General features: G+C 32.5%; 4 protein-coding genes across 20 annotated transcripts in view; 1 reads left to right on the plus strand and 3 right to left on the minus strand.

The window, feature by feature from the left end:
• Positions 1–14,005, minus strand: part of Slo (calcium-activated potassium channel slo) — a 107,475-nt gene extending 93,470 nt beyond the window's left edge. For 4 of the 10 annotated variants that reach the window (XM_072003195.1, XM_072003194.1, XM_072003196.1 and 1 more), the window contains exons 1-2: positions 13,002–14,003; positions 11,462–12,943 (exon numbers count right to left, since the gene is read on the minus strand). In XM_072003195.1, coding sequence (XP_071859296.1) covers positions 11,462–11,764 — 303 coding nt within the window. In that variant the 5' untranslated portion in view covers positions 11,765–12,943; positions 13,002–14,003. Of the gene's footprint in view, positions 1–11,461; positions 12,944–13,001 lie in introns of all 10 variants that reach the window. The other 6 variants (XM_072003198.1, XM_072003193.1, XM_072003192.1 and 3 more) reach the window with 4 other exon arrangements.
• A 1,298-nt stretch (positions 14,006–15,303) lies between these two features.
• On the plus strand, positions 15,304–19,148 carry Ash2 (set1/Ash2 histone methyltransferase complex subunit ASH2). 2 transcript variants are annotated; one of them, XM_072003986.1, is made up of 11 exons: positions 15,304–15,546; positions 15,755–15,910; positions 15,995–16,173; positions 16,268–16,440; positions 16,628–16,802; positions 17,315–17,523; positions 17,591–17,768; positions 17,891–18,035; positions 18,117–18,252; positions 18,324–18,575; positions 18,670–19,148. In XM_072003986.1, exons 1-11 carry the CDS (start codon positions 15,524–15,526, stop codon positions 18,772–18,774), a joined length of 1,731 nt encoding a protein of 576 aa, XP_071860087.1. In that variant the 5' UTR covers positions 15,304–15,523; the 3' UTR covers positions 18,775–19,148. The 2 variants fall into 2 exon arrangements, with proteins under 2 accessions (XP_071860087.1, XP_071860088.1); XM_072003987.1 differs by lacking the exon at positions 18,670–19,148 and having other exon boundaries at positions 18,117–18,265; positions 18,324–18,460.
• On the minus strand, positions 18,336–20,563 carry LOC139987586 (bolA-like protein DDB_G0274169). 2 transcript variants are annotated; one of them, XR_011799881.1, is made up of 5 exons: positions 19,921–20,563; positions 19,464–19,678; positions 19,205–19,273; positions 18,865–19,110; positions 18,336–18,730 (listed from the first exon to the last, which is right to left on the minus strand). XR_011799881.1 is itself a non-coding variant. In XM_072003998.1 (4 exons), exons 1-4 carry the CDS (start codon positions 19,949–19,951, stop codon positions 19,033–19,035), a joined length of 393 nt encoding a protein of 130 aa, XP_071860099.1. In that variant the 5' UTR covers positions 19,952–20,563; the 3' UTR covers positions 18,706–19,032. The 2 variants fall into 2 exon arrangements, 1 of the variants encoding a protein (XP_071860099.1); XM_072003998.1 differs by having other exon boundaries at positions 18,706–19,110.
• A 148-nt stretch (positions 20,564–20,711) lies between these two features.
• LOC139987585 (uncharacterized) overlaps positions 20,712–27,672 on the minus strand; it is a 66,319-nt gene continuing 59,358 nt past the window's right edge. For all 6 annotated transcript variants that reach the window (XM_072003991.1, XM_072003992.1, XM_072003994.1 and 3 more), the window contains one exon: positions 20,712–22,615. In XM_072003991.1, coding sequence (XP_071860092.1) covers positions 22,448–22,615 — 168 coding nt within the window. In that variant the 3' untranslated portion in view covers positions 20,712–22,447. The remainder of the gene's footprint in view (positions 22,616–27,672) is intronic.

Here is a 27,672-nt window from a genome sequence, read left to right on the forward strand (position 1 = left end):
TTTTCTTAACTGCGTATATCGAGTCAAGAAGCGCTTTCCTTTCTCCTCGCACTTCAGGAATTACACAAGTCTACGTCTTAAAGAACAGCCATAACAGTTAAGAACACTACAAAGTTGGATAATTCTCACGATTACTGACGATCGCCGAACAATTTGCCATTTAAAACATAACATGTTAGATAAAAAATTAGATCTTTGTACGTGATTCTAATTCGATAACCGGAGACTATATCTTTTGTAATAGCAACTAACGCATAAATCGTGAACTCCATAAACCAATTAAAACAACGGTAACAACTAAAACGTGGATCCTACTTTTTACTAATATATACACTGCATATATAATGCATACATAATATTTATCCCTTTATGAGAAATGTAAGAGTATAAAAAATCCACGGAATGCACAAAATATGCAAAAGTACGTAAAATATCTAAAATAAATCCTATTTAACCGGTGGAACAAATCTCTATGTAAACCCCACGTTTTTAAGTCCATAAAAATATGGAACTACATAAAAATCCGCATTCTGTTAACATATAAACGCGCGCATTCAGAACATTCAGCAATAAAAATACAAAATTACAAAAGGAAACGTATAAAAATTAATCAATAAATATTCTACGCTTTCCAAAGTCAGATCCACTTTAGATGCGCAGTGCCACACGTGGTTGCGCGCGTTCAAATCCAGGCTTCATCTTGAACGATAACACGCGGATGTTATCTTGCGCCGAATTGTACAAACACAATAGTGGTTGATAAGTCAGGGAAAATAGGTAATTTACACGCGTTTATTTTGAAAAAAATATTGCAATAATCTTTCTATAGGATATGATGGGACCATTGTAAAACTTGAGTGCGTTCTTACGCGGTCTTACGAGATCTTGCGCGATCTTACGTGAATTTGCACGATCTTGCGTAATATTACACAAATTCCCTAGGGTTCGTATAGTTTTTCGTGATTTCGAGAAGTAACATAACGCGTTTAATAGCTTTTTAACTATGCTTTCAGTAAATCAGAAGCCCGGCAGATACAGTGAGCGTTGAAGCGCGGTCGAACTTCACGCCTCGATCGTGATTGATTCTCGCTAAAAGTAGCAACCATTGGTGATTGACATCCCACACATTTAAATATTTCTTATAACAAGTGTAGTAACATACTTTGTAGAAAGACAGCGCCTATAAACAAATACACATCACGATCATTTAAGTGAAATAGGATCGAATTCGCAATTTACCTATTTCATAATATTTCGAAACGAATCGAATACAGTCGAAACGAATTCTATCCTACTTTTGCAAATATTAATTTACTCTCTCATTATATCTTCCATATATTTATTCGCTGTTAACATTTCGAAGAGTTAATAACTTTTTAATGATTAATAATTAATCTCATTTCTTAACATCTATTTGCCAGTTAATATCTGAAACTTTCTACATGATAATTTATTAGCTATTGATATTAGCGTATTGTATTGACAAGTGACAAGTTCTATTGCACAAGCAGTTCTTGCAATTTTACAATTTCACATAGAACATAAAACCATCAGCCAAATAACAGTATCTTTGTTAGTAATCTTGTTACTATATATTATAGAGATAATTTATTAACTCGACCTTTGTGACTTGTGAAAATTTCGCTAATAGAAGTAATTGAATTGTGTAAGAAGACATTTGTGCTGCAGCGTGTATAGCGTGCTTTACACGCGAACGTTTTGTTTATATGCACCGACTCGACACGCTGGATGAACTATTGCCATCGCTTAGTATGTGTAACGTGCATATTGTGCAATAGCCAGTAGTCGCGGCCGTCAGTGACCAACACGTGAGACCGGCCAGTAGTGATGATCATTGATGGCCGCGGCAGCTGACCAAGACTACCGCCAGCCTGAGTAAACTTCTTACTACCTTGAATTTTTACTTATTGCACAGACACATGTGTTTATATTTGCATCTTCATAAACATGTAATACACGCAAGACACATGGCAAACAGAAGATGACAGAAGAAAATTGAAAATAAGCACGTTATGAGTATTATAATAATAACTTTTATACTAAATATTTTCTAGACATTTTACCGTGTTATTTTAGAATATACGTATTATATCCATTCATTGTTTTTGTCAAATGTAATTCCATTTTCGACTTTTTTTTTTTTGTCCATCGCTAATTATATTGATAGACAAAAGGAGTATAATTTGCAATAAAAACTATTCCGTGATACTGTTGTTTCTATGTTATTTGATATGGTAAACAAAAACAGCGATGCAAATAGTTCTATGAAGCGGTAATAAATAGATATACTTTGACATTCAGAAAGGACAGACAACGGCGTATTTTAAAATTAAGTCGCAATTTTCCTTGATTACCTACTACGCAAGAACTGGAAGTGCAAATGGGTTAAATGTTGGAAATGAATATTTCGTAACACAAGTCAGGACAACTCATTGACACGAACACCAAATACATGGAAACTATTTAGCCTGTAACGTCTTCTTTGACTTTGTTTACCGTAGAAATAGAGAATCTCTATTCCAGTATGTTCAGAGGACAAATTAATAAACCTTGTCTATCCTAATTAAAGTCTTTGATACGTTAAACTCGCTCAGTCAGAATATTCATAAACGCGAAAGCAAATACTTGATCGGCCAAATGACAATTCATAAGAGGAAAAGGGAAACTGAGATGGAAAGAAACTAATTTCGAAAACAAAACGTCGAATGAACCATACCCGAATTTAGTATTTCTATTAGAGTCATGAACGAAGCTTGGGAGAAAACGAAAAAAGAATTGAAGAAAAGATATTCATCCCTGTCACCTTCGATTCAAAGATCTATAGCGTTGCAATAGAAAAACACAAAAGATTGGATTATAAATAATTTCATCCTGAAACGTATGCGACGTATACGTTTAACACATACAATTTAATCTTACGCGTAAGGAAGAGAATGATTCTTCAAATTCTGGAAATTCTCTGATCGCAATGAAAAAAGAATAAAATTTAGGACATTAGAGAGAATATATAAGTAGTTAAAAATATCTATTAAATTAGTTCATAAATTCATGCGGTTCTTTGGCATATAAAAGCTTCACTTTTTTCGCAATTACTTAGCATGGTTTAATGAATTATCGCCATTATTTAAACCATTATCTTCCACCGTTGTTTACAATTTCTTTCCAACGTTTTAATAGTTATTAAATACCTTTCTTAAAGAATTCCATTGTTTCTAACGCAAATCAATCTTCGAGCAATCTTCGGAATTTCACCTTGTTGCTGAAGGAAATTTCATTTAAGGCATTTTAATTTAATCAACTTCGGCATACAGCTGCCTTGCAGTCTGCGTTGGAAAAAATAAGACGAGCTTTCATAGATGATTCACACATCGTTCCATCATTCGTGACGTTGTTTACGATATTATTCGATCATATTACAATGTCCAAATATATCAGAAACTTAAACAAACGTTCGAACGCAAAGAAGATATGAAACTTTCATAGATAATTAACGTCGTTCTAAACATGGCGTATAATTTTACAAATATTTCAACATCAAAAATTATGCAAAAACACGCGAGTAAAATATCTAAACTGAATAAAAGGAACTTATCCGAACTGATAGCAGAATATTGCAGCGCTGTATTTACGATGATAGTGCAAAACGTTTAAGACGTTTCTTTTCACAAGAAAATAGAGATAAAAGCATTGGATGTAGAAAGTAGAGTGAAGGGAATCGTCTTAAAGAAACTTTTTTAAAAGCAGGTTCGACACAAAGTGCTAGGATAGATACATGGCCGTCCTGCTTCCTAGGATCGTCATAAATAGAAACTCCATCATAATGATATCGCGGAGACAAAACCGGTATGCACATAATACACGCCTATGTATGCGCGATTATATGCGCGTTTCACTCGCCACGAGGGTGGATCCCACATTGAATGTAATTGAAGGGAGTGGGTGTGCCTTGGCAACCGCAGTTTATTTGCATTCGCATTGATGCTTGATGCTCGCTGAAGGATAGAACCATATGTACGTGTCGAGGACTGTGAAGACGCTAAAATGCCAAACCTCCGGATAGAATTCGAAAATTTTCAACAAATTCTTATTAAATACGATTATCAATTATTTCAATAAGAATGTTCAATAGAAAAAGATTATTGTGACGCTTTCTAAGCAACGAGTTTTAATAATATTGACATTGTCCACTTTGACGAAATAATTTTGATCAAACGATACAACGTAAAGGTGGTAAAAGTTGCGATGCAATTGGTGGCATGTTGAATGTATTAGGTTGTCCGAAAAGTGTCTTTCTTTCGCAAACGTGTTTTTTATAACAGTGCATCTTTATAAAAACGTGAAACCAAATCTGTGAAATGTCGCGATGTTTATCTCAACAGAACGAAATGGATCGTACGTAATTCGACAAAATAATATAAAACAAAAAACGTTGTGCGTCTATTATTTCCTCATAAAACGAAAGAAACTTTTCGGACAACCTAATACTTTGCTCTTCTTTTTGAAGCATCTTCGATTAGATTATGTCCATTTTAATTTAAAGCTTTACATCGATGCTAGAAAATGAGTAGTTGTGAACGTTGTGATGCGATATCTTAGGCGTTTACGTTATACGTAGCATAGTCATTAGCATGATCACCTTCTCTTGATAGTTCAAGGCTACTCCTATTTCTTTAAATAGTACCTTACATCTTACGTATAGAAAGGAGTTAATGAGGTAGGTTTAGTCAGGCTACATATCGTGCCAGTCTTAAAGGATCTGAAAATTACTTAAAAATTCAGACACATGCATATAAAGGTAAGTATAGAAATGGAAAAATTTTACAAATTACCATATTTACTACATTTTAATGTAATATATGCGGTATGTACACGTAGTGTCATTGAATAATTCGATACTAAAAGCAAATATATGGAGGCGATAGTTCCATATAACGTTCAGTACGATGGACAAGAGACACGTGTATGAAATCGTTCTAACAAATCGACAGTTTTTGATAACTGACATATCGACAGTCCCATTGATCGTACGTCCATTCCTAGCAAATAATAGTTTTTGAATTATTATTGAGTGAAGAGTATAATTGAACCAATAATCACAGATTTCATATTAAATATTTTTTCATTCAAATTAGCGCTACTAATAGCAAAATATACAAACATTACATATAATATAAATTAATGTAAACAGCTTTTTAGTATTGTGAGTACTTTCTTAGTAGCTTGTAAGAGCTTCGAAATTCATTCGGGAACTTGAATGCTTGTTTCACTACAATCGATCGCTCGAATCAAGAACCAGAGCCTAAAAATTACTTCATAGTTGAAGAAAAGATTACACATACGTGGGCTAAATGAGCTACTAACACCTCGCTTCTGCATACTTAATAACGATTGATGTATCACAAATCCATGACATGGATAGCCAGTATGATACGAAATCTACTCCTTCCTGAACCTAAATCACTCACATCTGCAGCATCATCATTTTACTAATTCCAAACTAGAAAAGAGGGATGGAATGCTGACAGTCTAAAAAGTCTAAAGATTCAGAGATGAAGGATGAAGGACTGATTTGGCAAATATTTCACGATCAAAGGAAAACATCCTCTTGTATTTGGAAAAGATATAAACGATATTTGTATGTTTCTAAACTTTCAGTAACAGTCCAATTTTATTTGGATTAAATATTAAACGAAGAAATTTATATAATCGGAAGTCTATTAATAATATTTCAACAAGGGTTACTTGACGGTCGCGATATTCTAATTGAAAATTACCTACTAAACTATAGATTTTTATCGACTTACGGGAAAAAGCACAGGATACATACAATACAGAAAAATGTCCGAAATATACAAAGTGGGTGTTAGTTATAATTTTTAATCGATAAAATAGACCACTATTTTAGTTCTCCCATATAAATATAAATTTTCATAACAAATAACAAAAAAATCGGGAATACATCAAGTTCAATTAGGATAATAATCAGTTATCGTTATAGAAGTGAAGTGAATAAATTTTAACATTTCGATAACGATCAATGTATGCACGTTGCATCGAATTAAGTAGATTTTTCCTAAGAATGTGATGAAAGGTAGACAAAAGTTAACACATAATTTGAGGGCCGTGCTCAGAGAATACATAATATGTGTACGTATATATGACATGGAACTGAGAATCGATAAAAAGCTTTGTCGATGCACCAACATAATAACAGAGTTGCAAGGCAGTGCATGTTCAAGGCAGTATGGCATTGAATTAACGATAAGCATTACGTGACGCTCCTTTTACGCTATGACTGACTGCTTATGTACCAACGACAAATAATTTGATTAATTGGAAAGTTTAAATGGTGAATTTTACTCCGATTTCGTTAAGGTAACTATACAATTTTTTTAATCTAATGTGATTTTATTACATTTTGATATACGAAATACCGAATAATATATATTTTACATGTTATGCGCTGTAAATCGCGAAGTAGTATAAAAAAAGGTAATAACAAAATAGCGTTAGAGACTTCGTTCTCGAAAAAAAATGGATTCGTAAATCAATCGAATACACGTGCATGTGATTGATAAGCGGTGCTACGAATTTTATTAATTATACCATTATTGTGACTTTTTGTATAGGATACAGGAGACTTGTCAGAGATGATTTAATTGCTATCAATACTTACTTGTAATAGTCGTACTTACGTTAAAACCATGTCAATAGAAGAACAATATTTCAACTACAATAATAAACTGATCTTAGTTAATACATCGATAATTTATTACATTGATTGTATTGATCCTGAAGCTTTAAGGACGAATTAATATAAATATCAATAACTCTGACATTGAAGTATGTATAGACCAGTTATGTACTACTAGCCGTCTGTAGTGAAATTCATAACACCGCTTATCTATAAGTCAAGTGCACGTGTACTGGATTGATCTTTAAATTCATTTTTCTCCAGAGAGAAGCCTGTGATACAATTTTGTTATTCCTGATTTCCACTTTATTTCCAGCCTTACTAACCATGCTTGTATTACAAATCACGATCTGATTTTACCTCCACTTACTTTAATACAGCGACCCCATTATTACTTTAATAATGCTACTCGAGGAAATCACGCATCTCTGCAATACCTTACATGAAGTATAAAGTAATCATAATCGTTTTCGACAAATACTCATTTAATATTAATATATTCTGTTCGATTCAGATAAACGAGAAGGAAACAAGGGAACGCTGCCTTTCATGTGAACAATTACAAATATACATACATATCGCGCTTAAGATCTTCTACATACACGGTGATTTTAAAAAACTAGGTCTTTATAAGGAGTGATTCTAGATCTCAAGACAGTGGGGAAAGTTTATATACAAAAATATCCTTTGGGACTTACTTTTCAATGTTATAACATAATTTTACGCTAGAAATACATTTGGTAACTGCGTAGAGTAAATGAATCAACTCACGAATCTCTCCCTCTATTAATATCCTATATACATAATACATACATATAATAGAATGAATCACAGCATTACGCTTTGATTCACATAAATCAAACGGTATTTACTAGAATGTTATCCTGCTTACCCCCAATATTTAATATTTATTTATACTATTTGCTATGAATATTTGATATTTATTTATAGTGTTTAGTACGAATATTTATCTACTTTCAAGTTACACCGCCTTGTTATCTACAATAAAAAATATAACGAATAGTTGAATTAAGAAAAATGTCAATATACATAAGGCTTTTTATAATTCGATAAAACTTAGTGGTAGAAGTAAGACATGCGCGTCATCTACTTTAGAAAACGGTGTGGTTGTTGGTTGGAACAGTTCGTTGGTGGCGATAAGTTCCAGCTGGATTAAATTAGAGAGAAACCTACCCCGTTGTCTTTTGTAAGACACGTCGCTATTATGTAAGCGGCATAGCTTATATTCGAAGAGAATATAGAAAATGTATCGCGAAGAATATCGCGTGCTTAATAAAGAAAGACACGCGATTCCCCGTTGAATTGACAAGTAAACTCAATTGATCTTCTAGTTCTGCGACTTGCTGAGTTGACCATGATATTAGAAGTAGCATAACTGTGACATAATTTTTAACGCTAAAATTAATCGAATGATCATACTGACAATGGTTAAAGTTCAGAGTAGATATAAATTAAATATTAGGTCATCCGAAAAGTGTCTTTCTTTTACAGACACGTCTTTTACAATGATGCATCTTTATACAAACATGAAACCTAATCTGTCGAACGTTGTGATCTTTATTTTGATAGAACAAAATGGATCATACGTAATTCGATAAAATAATATAAAACGAAAAATGTTGTGCATCCATTATTTCCTTATAAAACGAAAGAAACTTTTTGGACGACCTAATTCAAGGAGGAAAAATAAATCCTTATATCAAAATTTATTCGATTCATTCATCGTCCAACCTAGAAACACACTTCTTAACACGATATACATGTATGTGCAATGTGCATCTATCGAAATGGGACAAACTATGGAAATTAACTGAAAGCATAAAAATAACGAAGTACCTTCTCCAAAGTAGTGCACACGTCATGTGAATGGAAACTGCAATGATAATTCAAGTCCTAAAGTAGATCTGTGTTACGTACCTACTGCAAAGCTAAAACTTCCAACCAACAAACATAATCGTAGTGTAACTAATTCGAGTTTTAAAAGTTTCAGAAATATCCCATATTGAAGAAGACTGCTAAGCAGATCACTTTGCTATGATCATTTTTCTTTTCAAATAAAAATTAATAATTTCTATTTCATATATAATATATAAATTTACTAAAATGATACTAAATGATAAGAAAAATTTAGTTCTCATAATAAATTTTTAGCAAATTGAAATGTGATTTAATGTTATTAATATTAATTTTTAAATTAACAGAATTTAATTTTGTTTATTATCGATGTATGCTTGAAGTTAATAAAATAGGTGGTAGAATCGATTATTAGAACGCGAATTATTTAGAAACCAATTATATATCGGAATTCCTAATTACGAAGATATTCAGAGACGTACAGATTAATCAGAAAAATACACTATTTTAAATTGGAAGTTTAAGAATATATAAATCATTGAATCTTGTTATACACCCTAGCAATATTTTAATTCAAATTGGATCGAATTTTCACACCTCGTTCTTTTTTACAATGGACTAATTTTCGTTTTCAGCCTGTTATCCCGTAAAGTTATAATTAACACAACCAGTAATTATAAATAACTATTCTACGAAACATTTATTTAATGTTCCAATACTTTTAGCCGTCAACTTGTTATCTTCCCAATTAAAGAAGTTTCTCAAATTCATCTTTTATGTTGACGTACCAAAGAACCCCCACAAATACGAAATTATAAAAATAAAAAGGATGAATATATAATAGCATATCACCTAAACTAAAATGTTTAAAAATTTACGATAACGAAATTATTATAATACAAAAAATACTAAAAATATTCGAATATAAGTTGATCGAAGTTATTGTTAACGAAACACCTGTTTAGCATATCCATCAACGCATACTACGTTAAAAATTTGATTTTCGCTTTATAATGTCGATTGCGAATTGGTATTTTTTCGCTTGGAATCAAGACAAATAAAACAAAGATGGTAGAATCGCGAAGCTTCGAAAAAAGCTGGAAACACGCCCCACAGGATAAAGCACGCACTGCGTAGAAACTACCCCTCTACTTCAGTCAACGACGTGCTGGTTCCACGAACGAAAACTGGGTCACCAGCTACGATACTCGAGCTAACTCGTGCCGTGAACTCACTTTCTGTACATGGCGTTATATGTACATGTATACCTATCTATCTACATAACATGATATAGCTACGCGTAGATGTTATAATAATTTTTCCTCTTTCTATAGACAGTTTCTAGGCAAACACATGGTAATACTCAGCGATAGAATCATCGATACAATCTTCCTACGATCGATCACTAATGAGATAAGCAACAAACGGAAACAATGCGAAAGCATAGGAAATTGTGATCGAACATCTATCTAATAGTAAAATATTTTAGATTAATTGTGTACTGTAATATTTCAACGATATCAAAACTTTATATTTTATTGTAATTTACTTGAATTATTATTCAACTTTTTCTTGTAATTTAGAAAAATATATTATTTAATTTTAGTAGACAATTTTTAAATCACGTATTAAATTAGAATTATTTTATAATCGATATTTACGTTAGTCTACCATGTACTACCATGTAGTCTGTTTCAATGATACAATAGAAGAAAGTATATTTTACCTAGTAAAAGATGATTCATAACGTGAAACATTCACAATGACGAATAAAAATTAGCCCCAACCAACGATCGTTTTTCGACAGACACTTATACATGGATACCATGAAATATAAATTGAAGAGTATATCGAATTTATTTTGCAATTGATAAATCGATCTTGATCTAAAATACGTAAACTTTCAACAAATTCCAAAGCTATAATATTCTTTTCCTTTCTACAAAGAATTCCAATATTTATAATATGTAATGACCGTAAACATAGTCTTTCGAAACTAGAAGAAGAGCTAGAGTTTGGCCCACTAACACGTTTGCGTTTGTGATCGATCGCTTTTCACTTTCTTCTTAAAAGCACAGTCGTGACAAAATCAGAACCTTTATCAGATAAAAGCAGCCTTATAAAGTATGCCTAATTCGTACTTTAACCCTCCGTGTCATAGATTACATCTCACAAAGACGATCGAAACACCGTGTCACGTCTGGTAGAATACTTCAATTCTCGATCGATCTACACTATTTTTCTCGAAGACTAACAACAACTGCGTACAATCCAGTGAAAAATTAAAAAAGATCGTAATTCTACAGAAATACAGAAATATATATTTAAATATGATTTATGCGGATGACGACAGAATTCATCGAGATCAATCGCGTCAGACTACCAAGTAAACGTAAGCAGAATGAAGAAACGTATATTAATGGAACAAATCATAGTGTATTCGTAATATTTCTGGGTCGTTTATTACTCGTAATAATCTGGATCGTTTAAAACTCAATGATGCAATAAGTAATCTTGGAAAATTGGAACCATCTAGACAAAACATCGCAAAAATTAGATTTCAAATTATCGCTAAATGAAACTTGCAAAAGTAAGAGCAAACAACAAAAATTAGAAAACAATTTTGCTTACATATTTGCGAATATCTCTCTCTCTCTCTCTCTCCCTCTCTCTCTTTTGCCCACTTTCTTTGCTCGTTCACTCTCTCTCTCTCTCTCTCTCTCTCTCTCTCTCTCCCTCTCTCTCTCTCTCCCTCCCTCTCGTTCCAAAGTTAACCAGAATAACCAAAGATACGAGAAAGCAAAAGATACGCGTGCTTACAGGGAGTAAAAGCAAAGGCAGAGGAAGATTAACGGGTGAAGAATAACTCACCAAAATACGTCCAGTGGTGGTCTGTCCAGAAATCAGTTCACCGGCCCAGTCTTTGGCCTCGGTCATAAAAGTCCCCTCGAACTCCTTGCCCTGGCGGCTCGTCTTTTGCTCTTTCTGTTTCGGGTCATTTGGGGCAAACTCGGGTTCCTTGCGACAGCAGAGGAAGGCGAACGCACGCCAGAGGAGTACGATCAGCAGCCCGGCAAGGAAAGTGAAGATGCTCGACAGCAGGAAGCACCACCATTTCCGTTCCTTCAGGCAGTCGTCTACCGGGGGCTGCTCGGTCGTCTCTTCGGTCGTCATTACGGTGGATCTCTGCTGCCCCCGGATCACACATTCACCGGCAGCTATCACAAGCGGCGGCCAACGGAGCGCTCCTTATACGCTTCATAATTTCCTGCTGCAACTCTGCACGCCTCGCGCTTCGTTGCAGCTTTCAACCACGAACTAGCTTCGCGCAGTTTGCGCCCACTCACCACTACTACTACCAATACCACCACCACCACCTCCACCACTACCAATAATACCACCACCACTACCACCGAACAACTAACCAACCTTTCTTTTTTTTCCTCTATTCTTCTTCTCCTATTTTCTTCTCCCTTAATTTTAATATCGTCTTCGCTTTTACTAACTATTCGCTCCTTTTTCCTTCTTTCTCTTCTTCCTTCTTCCTTTTTCTCCTTTTCTTCTTCCTTCTCCTCTTCTTCTTTTTTTTGTTTATGCACGCACGCCGCACGCACGCACGACGCACGATGCACGCACGATGCACGATGCACGCACGATGCACGCACGCACCGATCACCACCCACCCACCCACCCCCGTAACACGCTTATTCTCTTCGGAATTATCTTCACCGGTTACCAAAGCCTACCAATCCTGATTCTATCACCGCTTCTACTGCCACTGCTACTGCCACCTGATTCTACTGGCTACTTCTACCGTCGCTCTTTACTCCCCCTCTCTCTTCACTGAGCTTCCCCTATATGTAATCTCCTGTCCTCTTGTTCCTTTCCTCTTCGACACAAGTCCTTCTCTTCTTCCTTATCGCGTTCGTCACACTCGTTTCTCCTTTTTCGTTTTTCTTTCTCACTTCACAACACTCTCTATCTCAGTCTTATCTCTCACTTTTCTACTCTTTCGTTTGCGATCTCGTTCGCTTTTCTCGCCTCCTCGTTTCGTTCGTCCCGGTTTCAGCTGTCCTTTCCCTGTCGCGAGAATGATAGGTCGACCGATCGCGACGCTAATTTTCTACATTCGAGTCGCCTGGCCGACTCTCGTCTTGCGCTTCTTCTCTCCGTTTCGCTGGACCAATGAAAGCTTTCGATCTTTGTCTACTCTCGATCGACTAGCCCCGATTAGTCAGTTCCTTCGCTCGTCGAGATTCTCCAGGCGTACATGTTCTCTCCTCTCTATCTCTCCCTCTCTCTCTCTGTCCCACTCTCCTCTTTCTCTCTCTCTCTCTCTCGCTCTCACTCTCACTCTCTCTCTCTCTCTCTCTCTCTCTCTCTCTCTCTCTCTCTCTCTTTCCCTCTGTACCTGTCGATTGTTCTCTCCTCGAGCTAAGATTCGCGAGACTATTTTCGAGAACTATCCAGCGCGTTTATCGCGACCGAGTATCAGTGAAAATCGGTCTCGACACGCTCGGCGGCAGCTGATGCCGCCGCCGCCGCCGCTGATGCTGCAGGTAGTTCCAATCTCGAAAGGGGGAGAAACAGAAAACAAGAAAACAACCCACTGACACCACTACGATGATATATACATACGCGTGCGTCCACGTATATACACATACGTGCGTGCGTGTGGTTCGATGTTTAACTGTATTTCAACGCGTGTGTATCTTTCGTATTAAATTAATCTGTATGTGTATATATGTATGTGCAATATTAATTACATGTGTGCGTATCAGCCTGTATATATGTATATATTTGATTTGTATCACATATGTATAATCATATACATGACATATGTACAAGTGTATCTGCGTAAGTGCGAATGTATGCGCGCGCGCGCGCGCGTATATACGTGTATATACTTATAAGTAAATGTTTATGTATACGTAGAATGTGTATGTAGGCGCGCGCGCGTGTACGTGTCTACATTTATATAGATGTACATATATACAAATAATTTTTAATTGGTATCATTTGTGTTATATGTTTTATACGTGTATATAATTATGCGCGCGCGCGCGTATATACTTACAAGGTTCGCGTGTATCACGTATATGTGTAAGTGTATAGTTTGTTGGTGTACGTGTAATTATATGTATATATGAAGAAATACGTATATAATATGTATATATACTTGTATTTTACGTGTAAATATTATATAGTAAACCCAGATCCATGGATCGTACGCGACGAAACGCGCTTTCGATCACAACGACACGGAAAACTGATCTATCTGTACGCGTGTCCCGCTTTCTTAACCTACTCGACTGTACCACCGACGACGACGACGACGACGACGGCGATGAGGACGACCGAGTGTCCCAACGACCATACCACCGCTCCGCAGCAATCAATACGCAACAATGGACCGGGACCAATAAGCTCAGAGCTTTTCCTGACGTAGACGCACGCTCCGTTGCTACACTATATTCCCCACCATCTCTTCTGCTCTACTAACCGAGCTTACCGCCAGAGGACGCCACATCGAACACCGCTGCGCCAAAACAGATGTAACCCCTGTCACAGCAACTTCTAGTTTACTAAATTATTCGGTTCCCGCTACTATTGCGTACATATTTTGCCTACTTTACGTTATTCTTGATATGTAACTTCGTACTTTAAACTTTTAATTTTGATATTTCACTTTTGGTTTTGAAATATCTGCATAATTATGCTGTTATGAAAATTTTATTACATGACTGCGTCTCTTCGTGTGTAGAACTTTCGTCGAATATCAAAGGATTAACTTATCGCACGTTTATTGATGAATCTTTCTGATTGCAATAGCCACGAAGTCGATTGCAATATTTGTTAGAGTATTTCGCATAGTCACAATTTTTTTATTACTTTTCTTCTATTCCTCTCAAATTTTACACTGGAATCTTTGTTTCTATGTGTTTCTATTAGATTAAATTATTAAACATCTTTTTTCATTTTTAAGGTTATACTTTTTAAGGAACTGTTTATATATATGTAATAACTGAAAATGATAAAAAAATATGTTATCATACATAACTGTAATGAAAAGAATGAAACAAAATAAAAAATATTAGCAAACATGTAAAAACATTAAATAGTATGAGATGTAGTCAGACTTCTATTTATATGTAAATATAATTGTAAATTCAGAGAAAATATCATTTTCTGAATTAAAAGCAAATAAACTGAATATATATTGTATAATAGCTCTTTCTTACTCCTCACAAGATATATAATATATACTAATACAATCTGAAATAATTTTGAAACATGATATATATATAAATACTGATATTGCCATATAATGACAGAACTACATTTGTATTTTTGTTACTTATATTTCTTTCTAATATACATTAATTATTATAATATATTATATTTATTATAATATATTATATTTATTATAATATATTATATTTTATTATAATATACTATATTATTATAATATAATATACTTATTAATGTAATACAGATAACATAATAAATTATAAAATTTATAGTGTAAGCTTCGTATTAGATGTAATAATTATATATTTTACTTATGTTAAATGAAATTTTAATTTTGTATAAATATATGTCTATGTTCTAATAAAGGTAGAATATAAATAATACTATTTATCATTTATATAACTTTTATCGTGTATATTTACTATTTACATTTTCCACATAAGATAGTGTGATAATCTCCATAGTACCCAATCGATGGTAGTGAACAATCGACATACAGGTTATGAACCGAGTTTTAAAAACTTCTATCGAACAAACAAAAAGTAAACTGAAGAAAGTATGTACAATTGTGTACGCATATATTGTATACTGTACGTATTGTTGTATATTGTTACACTGAAAACTTTAAGATAAAGCGAAATAGAAATAATTCAAAAGTAACAGAAACACATAAATTTAAAAATGTCAGAAGAAAAGTCTGAAAGGTATCTATAAAGCATATATTCATATACGTATAATGCCTACCAGAATTATATAAACAATAAGTTTGTAACATTAATAGATTTTCTGTAAGCTTGATTCAATTTAGAAATATTTATTTAAAGTCTACATGATAAAATAAATATTTTTGAGGTTATAAACTGAATGGGGTTATAACTGTTTTTAAGTTACATACAGACCTATTTTTTGTAGTCCAATCGATAAAGTAGAAGGAGCACAACTTGAGTCCATTGATGACAAGTTAAAATCAAAGAGCGATGATAAAAGTAAACAAAAAAATAAACCAGAAGAAAACACCGAGAAACCTAATGGCCGAACGAATAACAATGAAGCTGGAAATTGTTATTGGTAATTTATTAAAGTTTATGTTAAAGTAGATTATATAAAAAAAAGAAACAAGTATCAATGATTTACAAGTTTATACTCTTTTAGCGCAAAAGAAAGAAATCTTAACATTATAGAGCTATTATGTGCTAGTTGTTCAAGATGGTTTCATGAATCTTGCATTGGTTATCAACTAGGTAAATTGGTACCCTTTATGATGAATTATATATTTATGTGCAAGAATTGTTCTCCAACTGGTTTAGAGAGTTTCAAAAAAAACCAAGCACGTAAGAATACATTTGAATATTAACCATATTTTATGATACATAATTTGATATCTGAGTTAAAACTTAAACACTGAAAAGAATATGATCTTTCTAGCATTTCCACAAATGTGTGTAACTGCAATAGCAAATTTAATACAAATGTCGCAAAAAGAGAATGAACAAAAAACATTTTTTCATAAAGATAAGGATATTATTCCTTTCATTGAATGTCATTGGGACAGCATGACCACAATGCCACGTAGAGTAACTCAATCTTGGCATGCAACAGTAAGTCAAATCTACAACTAAATAATTTAATTATTTGAATATATCTATAAAAATAAATACTTTTTTTACTTTTGAGATTGAGTATAAATAAGATGAAAATTTACTATTATACATTCCTTAGAATTATTTAGAAGTTAATTTATATACAAAAATGAAAATGACTAATAATTTAATGTATATAACATAGATACATAGAGCATTGTTGAAAGATGTTGGAACATTATTCACTATTGATGAAAACAGTTCAGATGGTCAGTTATTCGGACTCATATGTTCAGATCTCCAAATGATTAAGCCAAATTATGAAGCAATGATTAAAGGTGGTCATTTGAAAGTAACTGAAATGGGTGTTCAACATGTTGGTAAGTTTAATTATCAGTCATGGGTTATATACTAGAAAATATACATACCAAAAAATATGGCTATATTAACAAATTTATTTAATGTTGTAATTACTGTTATATTTATTAGATTGCTGCATATTTGATTTCTAGTAATGTATTAATATCCGTTTTTACCAGTAAATTCTTAATAGTTAGTTTTTCTCTTTTTTGTTTTAGTTACTTCTTATCTTATCAAGATATTAATCAGTCCCATGATATCATACAACAACCTGCTTAATTGTAGAATGTCTATGACTTGAATAGGTTAAGCTACTTAGTAAATTTTACATTGTGATTTTTGTGTTCTTAATATATATTAAAAGATTGTTGTATTTTGAACCGTTAGTTTCATTAAGAAAAAATTGAATAGTTAAAATCATATGTAATCTTATTTTATCTTATCTTTTTATGCAGTTTTATATATTTAATAATGATACATTGAACATTGAAAGTTATTAAGTGATTAATAAACATAACTATGGCATATACAGTACCACTTAGTGGAGGTTTTCGTGGTCGCAATGCAAAACGTAAGTTTCCTGGAGAAGGAACAGGTACAGGACCTGGCAAAAAAGGTAGAGGTTCTGATATGACAGCTCCTAAATTACCTGCTCATGGATATCCTCTTGAGCATCCTTTCAATAAGGATGGTTATCGATATATCCTTGCTGAACCTGACCCTCATGCTCCCTGCAGACAGGTTTGCCATCATAGTGTATATTTTACAATTTTAGTATATTATGAAATTTATCAACATTATTTAACAGGAATTTGATGAAAGTAGCGATTGGGCTGGAAAGCCTATTCCTGGTTGGCTGTACAGAGCCTTGAGTCCAAGTACAGTTTTACTTGCTTTGCATGATCGAGCACCACAGCTTAGGATTTCAGAAGACAGGCTAGCAGTAACTGGAGAAAAAGGCTATTGCATGGTCAGAGCAACTCATAGTATGTCAAAATCATGATCTACTATATTAGATGTCCATTAATTGCATCAATAAGTATACATTAAATCATTTGGTATCCTTCTGTACTTTATATATTATGCACGTTGCTTACTTACTCTTTAGATGTAAGTAGAGGTACGTGGTACTGGGAAGCAACTATTGAAGAAATGCCAGAAGGCTCAGCTACAAGGTTAGGATGGGGTCAAGAATATGCTAATTTACAAGCTCCGCTTGGTTATGATAAATTTGGATATTCTTGGAGATCTAGGTATGGTCTAATAAAACAACTTCAATATAGAATGGTATTTGTTATTCAAAAATATAAATACATAATTATAATTATTGATAGAAAAGGTACACGATTTCACGAAAGTAAAGGTAAACATTACAGTAATGGTTATGGAGAAGGAGATACATTAGGATTTCTGTTAATTTTACCTGATACACATGATGCTTCACATTTACCAAACACCTACAAGGATCGGGTAAGGACTAAATGTAAGTTTGTTTATTATATTTTCATACGCGTATTATAAATTAATTGATTATAAATTAGCCCTTAGTAAAATTTAAAAGTCATCTGTATTACGAAGAAAAAGATCAAGTACCTGAAGCACTTAAGGCTCTCAAACCATTAGAAGGAAGCAAAATTATATTTTACAAAAATGGAGTAAATCAAGGTGAAGCATTCATCGATGTCAATAAAGGAGCTTACTATCCCACAGTTTCTATTCATAAAAGTGCCACGGTTTCTGTTAATTTTGGACCCAATTTTAAATGTCCTCCTGGAGATATTACGTTTAGAGGGGTATTTATTATATTGATAAAAACAAAATAAAATAATAAAAATTAAGCTTTACATTTTTCAGAACAATTTTTCACGAATCGTTTATATTTTGCAGATGCATGATAGGGCAGAAGAAGCAATAGCAGAACAATCCATGGCTGATATACTTTATTTCACTGATAATGAGGGAAAATTAAGACTGGATACTTTTGCTTTATGACATTAATGTAACTTTTTATTTTTTTTTAATTACTTTCAGTTCTGATTAAGTATTATTAATAATTATATTAGTATGAATTTTAAAGCTTACATTTATCTTATTTTAACTTCCTTAATTGCATACAATTATCACATAAATTAGAACCTCAGAAAATACATCTAATACGGAGATATTACGTGAACGCGATTTGAAGTTCGAATATTGGTTTAAACAGATATCCTTTTTGATATACATATGCGATCTTTAAATTTCAAAAGTTTATTTTCCAAAACCCCCTCTACAAGCTGGACTTGGAGTTATAGTACTTTTCTCTTTCCATTGATCAGGTGTTTTGGCCTTTGTAAATAAATGGTAAACATTTACGTATATTCAAATTTTACCATATTAAACTTTTTATATTATATTAAAATATTTTTATAATAATACTTACTATAATTGATAATGCATGCACGCCACCTTCTAACTCTGATTGCAATAACTTATTTATCATTCGGTGGCGCTAAATCGATAAAATTAAACTTTTAGTATACAGTATACAGTAATGGTATATAAAAAGTGATAAGCATGCACAGTTCTTGTCATTTTAAAAATATAGTTTATGAAAATACACGTATTGGCCTAATGATAAAATTTAAAATCTCTTATTTTAAATATTTGACTGAAAATTATATTACATTTAATATTCTCACCTTAATTAATGGTATATCTTTGAACTTATCAGAAACAGCAATTACTTTAAAGTGTGTTTCAGATCCTTTAGGAACATTGTGCATATACGACTCATTTATAATTTCAATATAAGATGGATTTAAAGAATCTGTCAATTTTTTTTTTATAGAAAATTCTACAGAATTATTTTGCATTGTGCTACACATTTTTGATACTAAGAATGTGTTCCTGTAGCCTACAAATACAATTGTATGTATAGTTTAAAGCAAAACATCATTTTTATATTGTATATAGAAAATAACTTTTTAATCAATAATCAAAATATTGTATTTGTAACCATAAATGAATTTGGTGATACCATTAAAAAAAGTAATATAATAAAGTGAAACATAACCTCTATTTGTATAAATCAATATACTACAAGTATGAAAAAATATAGACTGATGATATTACTGTATCATACAACGTATCACTTACTTCTTCCTAATATTACTGTTGTGTTATACATTTACCGAATTCTACTCCTGTGAACAAAGAAATTATTAGAATGTTTTTAGTAATGATCACGTGCTATGATCACATGAGGACAGTAAATGTTTAATCAGCCATATATATGTATTTGCTTCAAAATAACGTGTGTATAAATGCAATGTTTTAAATGCAGATACTATACTGTATTTATTATTTTATCAGCATAGAAAATAGTAATTACATAAATTATAATATTTATAATAATAAAACATTTCCTTATATACAATAGGACATATTGTCAAATAAATATTATAATTTCTAAAATATTATTGAGTTACATATTCTTTCTAATGTTTCAGTATTCGTATAAATCATCTTTTATTCGTTTTATACTGTTGAATACGATTCCTCTGTAGAATATTGATTTTTACCGTAAAATACACTTTACAAAATGATTTACATATATAATGCCTTATACCAATTAAAAGACAGATATTGATTTAGTTATATTTTAATACTATCAGAGAGAAATTTGATACTACATTTCTGTCTTCTTTTTTATTTTCACATTTGAAGAAAAAGTATCGTATATTAGAAATATATCTATTTCGATATCGATCTGTTATCTATTTCTTATCTGTCATTGGGAAACCTAAAAACAGCCATAATAATCGAATTCATACTCAGTTCTTTTTTTGTTTTTGGAAATGAGGAAAGGAAGCAGCAGGTTATTAAAATACGTTCATAGTTAAATAACAATTGGAATATTTTAGGTGATGTAATTAAGTATACACGCATTATATCTTTTAGAATACTTTATTTGATATTGTTGTATTCAGACAGATTTTCACGAGGAAAGATCCAAGCTGCGGCAAAAAGTTTACAATACAAGTTTTGAACAATAATTATCAAGTGACTAGGTGACGGATGCAGTTCCATCAGTATTTCATCGTTTATAAAAATCGTAGGCACGTTATTGATTCTTAAACTATCCGCATCACGTTCAAACATTATGCCATCACATTCATGATAAACAAACAATGCAATAATATTATTTACATTCTAAAAAGTTACGATAAGGAATTAAAAGGTCGAGCCGTAAAGGAACGTTGAGCTTACTGGAAAGTAATGCATTTTTTCCTTTCTTTTAAACATGTTTACAATATATTATTTCTGTCTGCTTCACTCAGAATTATAAATTATCAATTTTACTGCATAAAACTGCAAGTGCAGAAAATACATCCAACATAAAATCAAATAGCTTTGCTAAAATTTAAAGCGTGGCACGACGTTATAAATAGAATTCTTTTGTTTGTTTAAATTATTATTGATTAAATTTTGACCACTTCTCAGAGACAAGTATTGCTTGATACAACAATACAATTAAAATACCATATTAGTATATAGTTTGAGCTCAATATGAGCTGTCGAATGATATTAAGAATCTTAAATTGGCCTATGTTACAAGTATACAACAAAATGCTACGTAACTCCCATTTTTAAAGATCAGGGAATAATTCTGATTGGGTGTAACTTCCTTTTACTAGCATTCTTTCGTACCCTGCTCTTTTCCTATGTAACATATTAAACTCCCCAAATTGTATGTACGAAGGAAATTTCAGGTTCTTACTTTAACGATCGGCCATTATAAGAATTAAAAGTAGTTTCATACTTTCACTGCTTTATACATCTATTTACATGTAACAACAGAGCTGCCAAATAGGATGTAGAAGAAAAAGTTTTGGCAAGTCTGAAGGTTATAAAATTTCAGGTATACGTTAATACTAGTGATTTGAAATGAATTTGTTGCATTATTCATGAAAAAACGTATTCAAGAAAAGCTACGAGGTAACTCGTGTTGTCGTACTCTTTACGTTCAGTCTCATAGAGTTCTTGACGCCATTGTCCTATGTGTCAAAGCCCAGTGATTTTTTAATCTTTCGCATAGCCGAGCAATTAAATACGCGGGACAGTTGTTTCAAACTTCTTCTTCGTTTCGATTCATGGCATCTTATTAAAATAGCCAACGATAAAACATCACAAAATCTATGATAATATAATTTTTTCTCTCTATATATATCTCTGTAAATATTGCTAACGTTATTTTATGCAATTATAATTCAGGCTATCGTTATCCCAATGCTGTTTTTTACAGAAATATTCAATATCAGAAGAGGATCATTTTGTTTCTATACCTATGTATATCTTTAATGTGTCCGAAAACGCATCTTTAGGCACTTTTTGATATGTTTTGCGAGGGCTATGAACAATAAATTTCTGTTTTGTTTTACAATTCCTTTCAAAATTTTTCACTAAACGTTTTCACTTACATAAATGAATACATTTTTCACTTGTCTTTTTTTTTTTTTTTTTTTTTTTATGAACTATCCCATTGCGCGTTCGTTTCCTTCTGCCTTCATAACTCGTGTCATCTCTATCTTTCTTGATATAATTATTATCTTACATAGAGGAAAGCATCGATTACCGAGGAAGGTTTGTAAAAATATAGACAACGGCGCATTAACGCTGATCGTCAATAGACGTAAATTGTTTTTAGTTGATCCTTCAGTTCAGGAGGAATGGCACAAGTCTCCGTCTCCGGCTTCCTTTTCACTAAGCGACGCCAGCGTCCCCCGATATTTTTACGGAAGCCCTTTGCAAATCCAGGCCTATCCGACGGTAATGCGTGTACAAGAGTATCCTGAAATACAATAATGCATGCAGTTAAGTACATGTTATGTTTTTTCTTTCAATTTTACTGTTTTATTTTGAATTGGCTATTACACTAACCAGCAGAGAATTATACTTAACATTAGCATTTTAAAAGATTATACAAACATTTTCTGTATTTTTAATCATAGAATATGTTAGCACTGTTAGATGGGAAGCCTGGATATGTATAATGATTTATGTATAACCATAATTTTGATCAATATTTGGGTAAATAAAATGGTAATATCAAAACATTGTACAACCATATTGTGTACAGTACTTTTATATAGATAGATTTCTTTTTTTAATAAAAATATTTATGAGAGCTGCTTAAATACACCAATCATTGCCTGGAAGTTGTTACAACGATTTTGTATATCTTTTGTCCGTTGAACTTGCTGTTCTAGGAATTAACCAAACGTGATGTATTCAATGACTGAATACGTATTACGTTTTCTTAAATATTGGATGTTGATTTCTGTTGTAGTTTGAGATAATTTGAAATAACGTTTTCAAAGCCCATCAATGTTTCCTTTCAACGCGAATATTATTCTTAATTACTGAAGATTAGTGTTCGTTTTGGAAAGAAATCTCTCATCATGAAGTTATATAATCAATAGAGCGTGTCATTGTTTAACAACGTAATAGACTAGAATTGAAACTTTATGTCGTTTTATTAGACATGATATTACGTCTATATATTATTATTTTATTCCCCACTGAATAACAGTCGCACATAGCACATAAATGTTACTAAATAATTTCTTGACCACATTATTTAGAATGACTTGCGAGACAGAATGTTTAAAAATACGAGTAATAATTTAAGTATGTATAACAAGAATCGTTTGCTTATACTATATCTTAAGTGCGCTTGATTGTTTCAACTTCAAAAATAATCAATCAAATCCAATATGTCTTTGTGAGTTTCTTCAATTCTACCAGTTTATTCTACGTTCCGTATTGTTGAATTTGACGTTTGCAAGCTTTAACAAATCTTTCGACAGCGGTTAAAATTTATCGCTTTTGATTGTTAGATATGGCGCAGCTTACAAAATATGTGATAGCCATGTCGTAGTCAGGCATACGAGTAACGAAGTAAGGCCACATGAGAATTACGACTTACGATATACATAATACGCAGCAATACGATTAGAGTGATCTATGAAGCATAGAAATAGACGAGAACGCGTCGACTGAAAAAGCAGGATACGTCGTGTATCCGGGTGCGATGTTACGAAACCGACCGACAGGATTCAGAGCTATGTAGAGCTATGTAGAAGCCGCGAGACATAGAAACTACATACGATATATCGTTCACAAATATTCGGACACTTTAGTTGAGTTGTAACCATATTTGAATTTAATCAAAGCGTGCAAATTAATGATGAATTGCGCAAGTTAATTCGTTTTACTGAGATTTCTAACCGCTTAGATATAATAATTTCGTTCTTAAGATTTTATAGGCTTGTTTGCACAATTGAATTAATATTATTAGCAAAAATTTAAATGTCACAAGATGCAAGATATGAGTATCAATAAATTCCTTTATAAAATATAAGAACAAATTTAATAATAAAACAAATTGTTACTTAGTACATTATTCTGCAAGAGATCTCTGAAAATAAATTCTTATAATATTTATCGTTTTTATTATGTATAATATTCTTATATAAGAATATATATATTGTATTTTTGAGTAACAGATGACCCGAGATAACAAGTTGATACCTAAATGCAACCTTTGCAATCAACTGACTATACAGTTAAGTTACCTATTGGAACACATGGCAATAACATATGTCATATATATATATATATCACATATATTTACTGTTTAAATTAATAAATCAGGTTAGAACAGGTTTCTTAATCTAGCTTCAGAAATTAAAGAATCTAAAAATAAAGAGTTTGCCAAGTAACAAAATCGTTCTACAAGATTTGACAACGTTAAACGACAGTGTTATTTTGCATATTGTCTTTTAAAAAACGCAACATAATATTCTATTATTAATAGAAATATTACATACAATTGTAATTATTATAAAGAATACAATTACTGTAATTTTATGAATAAAATATATCTTGTCAAAAATAAGCAATGTGCGGATACTTTTGAACGGTAGTGTATTACGAGGAGGCGAACAGGAAAACCGTTGGACGGAGGTAGATGACCAGATATGTATGTATACGTGGGCAGAGGAAACTGAAATCCTCGTGTCCCGATCGACATTTAGAAACGAACCGCGAAAGACAGAAAGGTCGGGAATGAAAATATCGGTTCGGCGAATCGAGGCAACAGAATCGCAGGAATATTGCCAATATCGTCAAGGAGAGACGCATTATTTCACCGTCTACGAGACAGCTGCACCCTATGCCCGAAGTCCTGTTGCTGCTTGGCAAACGGTCGTGGCCGCCCACCTACGCTAAATTTAGAGCCAGCCAGAGGGGTAAAAGCGGGTTTTTAGGTGCGCCTATGCGTTCAAAACACCAAACATAGTGGCTTTCGCGGTTTGCCAGATGGAAAATTCAACGTTGCGACAGTACCTACGTCCATATAATTCACCGATGGCACTATTCAAACACGAGTAATTATATTATATATATACAATTGTCTTCGAGAATATTAATCGAATAACACATGAATTTTAAATAAATATCAATGAATATGCTAGATAAAAGATAAGGACAGAGAGTGAAAATTCAGCTTTAACAAATAGGTTAGAAATATGTGTTAATGTCTAATAAGAAATAAGATGACTGGAGTATAACAGAATTTTTAACATAACTGAGACAAGGTTACAAAAAAGGTAATGTAAAAAAGACGGTTGCGCTGTACACAATATTCTAGGAAAATCGCAAGGTATATGAAATGTAGACGATGAATATGGTATTAAGGACAACAATGAATAACATTAGCAGTTAAGTTGCTCAACGAATTCAAATATTGGAACGTTTTTTCTCGTATTACTTAACTGTGTATATGCGACTGACACGTACAGGATCATTACGTACCACCGTTATAAACTGGCAAATACAACGAAGATCTTAACACATATGAAATAAAGTTCAACTACTACCGTTAGCGTTACTATGCCTCTTATTATTTTAAATATACTGACAACCGAGGTCGACTTGATGCTTTCTAAAATACGATGAAGATTCGTATCGAGACTCGTGAAATTCAGCGAATGGCTAAGCGTGCCTTACAGAATTCTAATTGCGTGACGGAGTATGAAACTTGAAAATGTTCAATCTTATCTTTTTTCCACAAAGGACAGGCTTGCTTCGTGTACGTTTTTAATCGTACATAAGAAATTATGTACGTCATACGTAAGTATCTTATATCACAAGCATGGAAACTTATGTCATTTTGATCGTTTAGATAATGAGCGATTAGATTAAGGTAATTCCATGATGGGAGTAATTTAAAATTTCTAATTTGAAGAAACTTATATATAGTGATTCATGGAATTACAATTATCGTGATTATATTGGTACGATTTGAAACTTATATTGGTAAGATCTGAAAATGTGTACATAAACCACAAGATATTTCAAATATTTTATGCAAACACATCTTTCATAAAGATAACCAAAATATTCGAACAGTCAATCCTTCATCACAGTTAGTAAGTTATGATATTTAGTGACGCCATCTTTAACGCTAAATAGACGTTTGAGATCACTATTCATACTATATATAAACTTTTCACTAAATGTATATTTGCAATAAATGGCCCCGTAATTTTCATATACATTTTCAGATTTGTTTCAGATGTTACCAGTGTAATATCATTACAGCGTTAATGGAATTTCAAAAAGCCTTGTATAACAAAAATTTTCCCTGATAAGTGCTTGACTTTCGACCACTTTCGCGAGTCACTGTATATCTGCGATATGTATAGTGTTCGATTCTAGAATTGAAATTCGAACGAGACTTGGTGCTTAATATAGAAATACTGTGGCTATTCTTGTACGAGACACGTAATAGTAATAGGGTAATAGAAATAGTTCAAAAACTAGAAAAGTTATGTACATATATATATGAGAAAGCAGTAGAGATTTACTGGTAAGTGGAGCATGAAACTGAAACATACGTGTCATAACGGCAACAAAGCAGAGCAAAAGTGGCAACGTTGCCGATTGTTTGGGATTTTTCTGGCGGCGAGCCTCGGACTGAGCCTCGACCTTACAACTCGTTTGCCAGGCCGTCTACTCGTATGCCTCGTCCTTGGACAATCGATAGCGCCATCGACTATTATTAATAACTACTTACAATTTTCAAAGGTCTTGCCATTACCAAGTATATCCTGGAGTGTTACCAGATATGTCTTTTTCAGTTATAATATATTATGTATAGCCGATGCATTATATCTACTATAAATAACATATTGCACAAGCTTTCATAATTTTATGGATGTAAATTTTAGCGAGAAATTACCTACCGTGAAATTACTAATATACTCGAAACTACAATACGATTGATAATATTTTATGTGATATCGACTAAAGATAAATAAAATTGTAATAAATGTATTTAAAGTCTTGTTGTTAAGATATATATATTGTAATCGTTATCTCATTTGTATTTGTAACGAAGCCTAAATGTAGTCACAATTTAGTACATAAGAAGTTTTTTTTTTAAATATTGGTTATTGAATTACGTTAATATTTGATGATTTGACGATATTATTTTATATGAAGTTCGTTATAAAAATAATATGAGTTCATTCAAGGTCCAAGATCCAGTTCATCAAGTTGACCAGATACAAGTTTCTAAGAAAGCTGTTTGAATTGAAGGTTTCGTAAATGTAAACGATAATAAAAATTGCAATAAGATTTTCACAAAAGTAATCTATAATCTCAATAAGTACAATATAGATCCTTTTGATAAAGTAAACACTGGTAAGCAAGCAACGAGTAACAAATATTATAATAGTACATTTGATATCTTTTACTTTTATTAAAATATGCTCGAATTTTCGTTATTTTTTTCAAATCTTTTATCCTCTAGCTCGTTTTTCAATGTAATTTTCGATTCAT

Source organism: Bombus fervidus, chromosome 5, assembly GCF_041682495.2.
Source record: "Bombus fervidus isolate BK054 chromosome 5, iyBomFerv1, whole genome shotgun sequence".
Taxonomy (NCBI): domain Eukaryota; kingdom Metazoa; phylum Arthropoda; class Insecta; order Hymenoptera; family Apidae; genus Bombus; species Bombus fervidus.

Excerpts from the sequence above, each read along its gene's own strand:
- Ash2 (XM_072003986.1), top strand. The coding sequence starts at position 15,524 with ATGTCAGAAGAAAAGTCTGAAAG. Across the intron at positions 17,524-17,590 it reads CTCATGCTCCCTGCAGACAG|GAATTTGATGAAAGTAGCGA; the intron begins GTTTGCCATCAT and ends ATTATTTAACAG. Across the intron at positions 18,036-18,116 it reads GGATATTCTTGGAGATCTAG|AAAAGGTACACGATTTCACG; the intron begins GTATGGTCTAAT and ends AATTATTGATAG.
- LOC139987586 (XM_072003998.1), bottom strand. The coding sequence starts at position 19,951 with ATGTATAACACAACAGTAATATTAGGAAGAA. Across the intron at positions 19,679-19,920 it reads AACAGTAATATTAGGAAGAA|GCTACAGGAACACATTCTTA; the intron begins GTAAGTGATACG and ends TTGTATTTGTAG. Across the intron at positions 19,111-19,204 it reads TGCATGCATTATCAATTATA|GCCAAAACACCTGATCAATG; the intron begins GTAAGTATTATT and ends TTATTTACAAAG.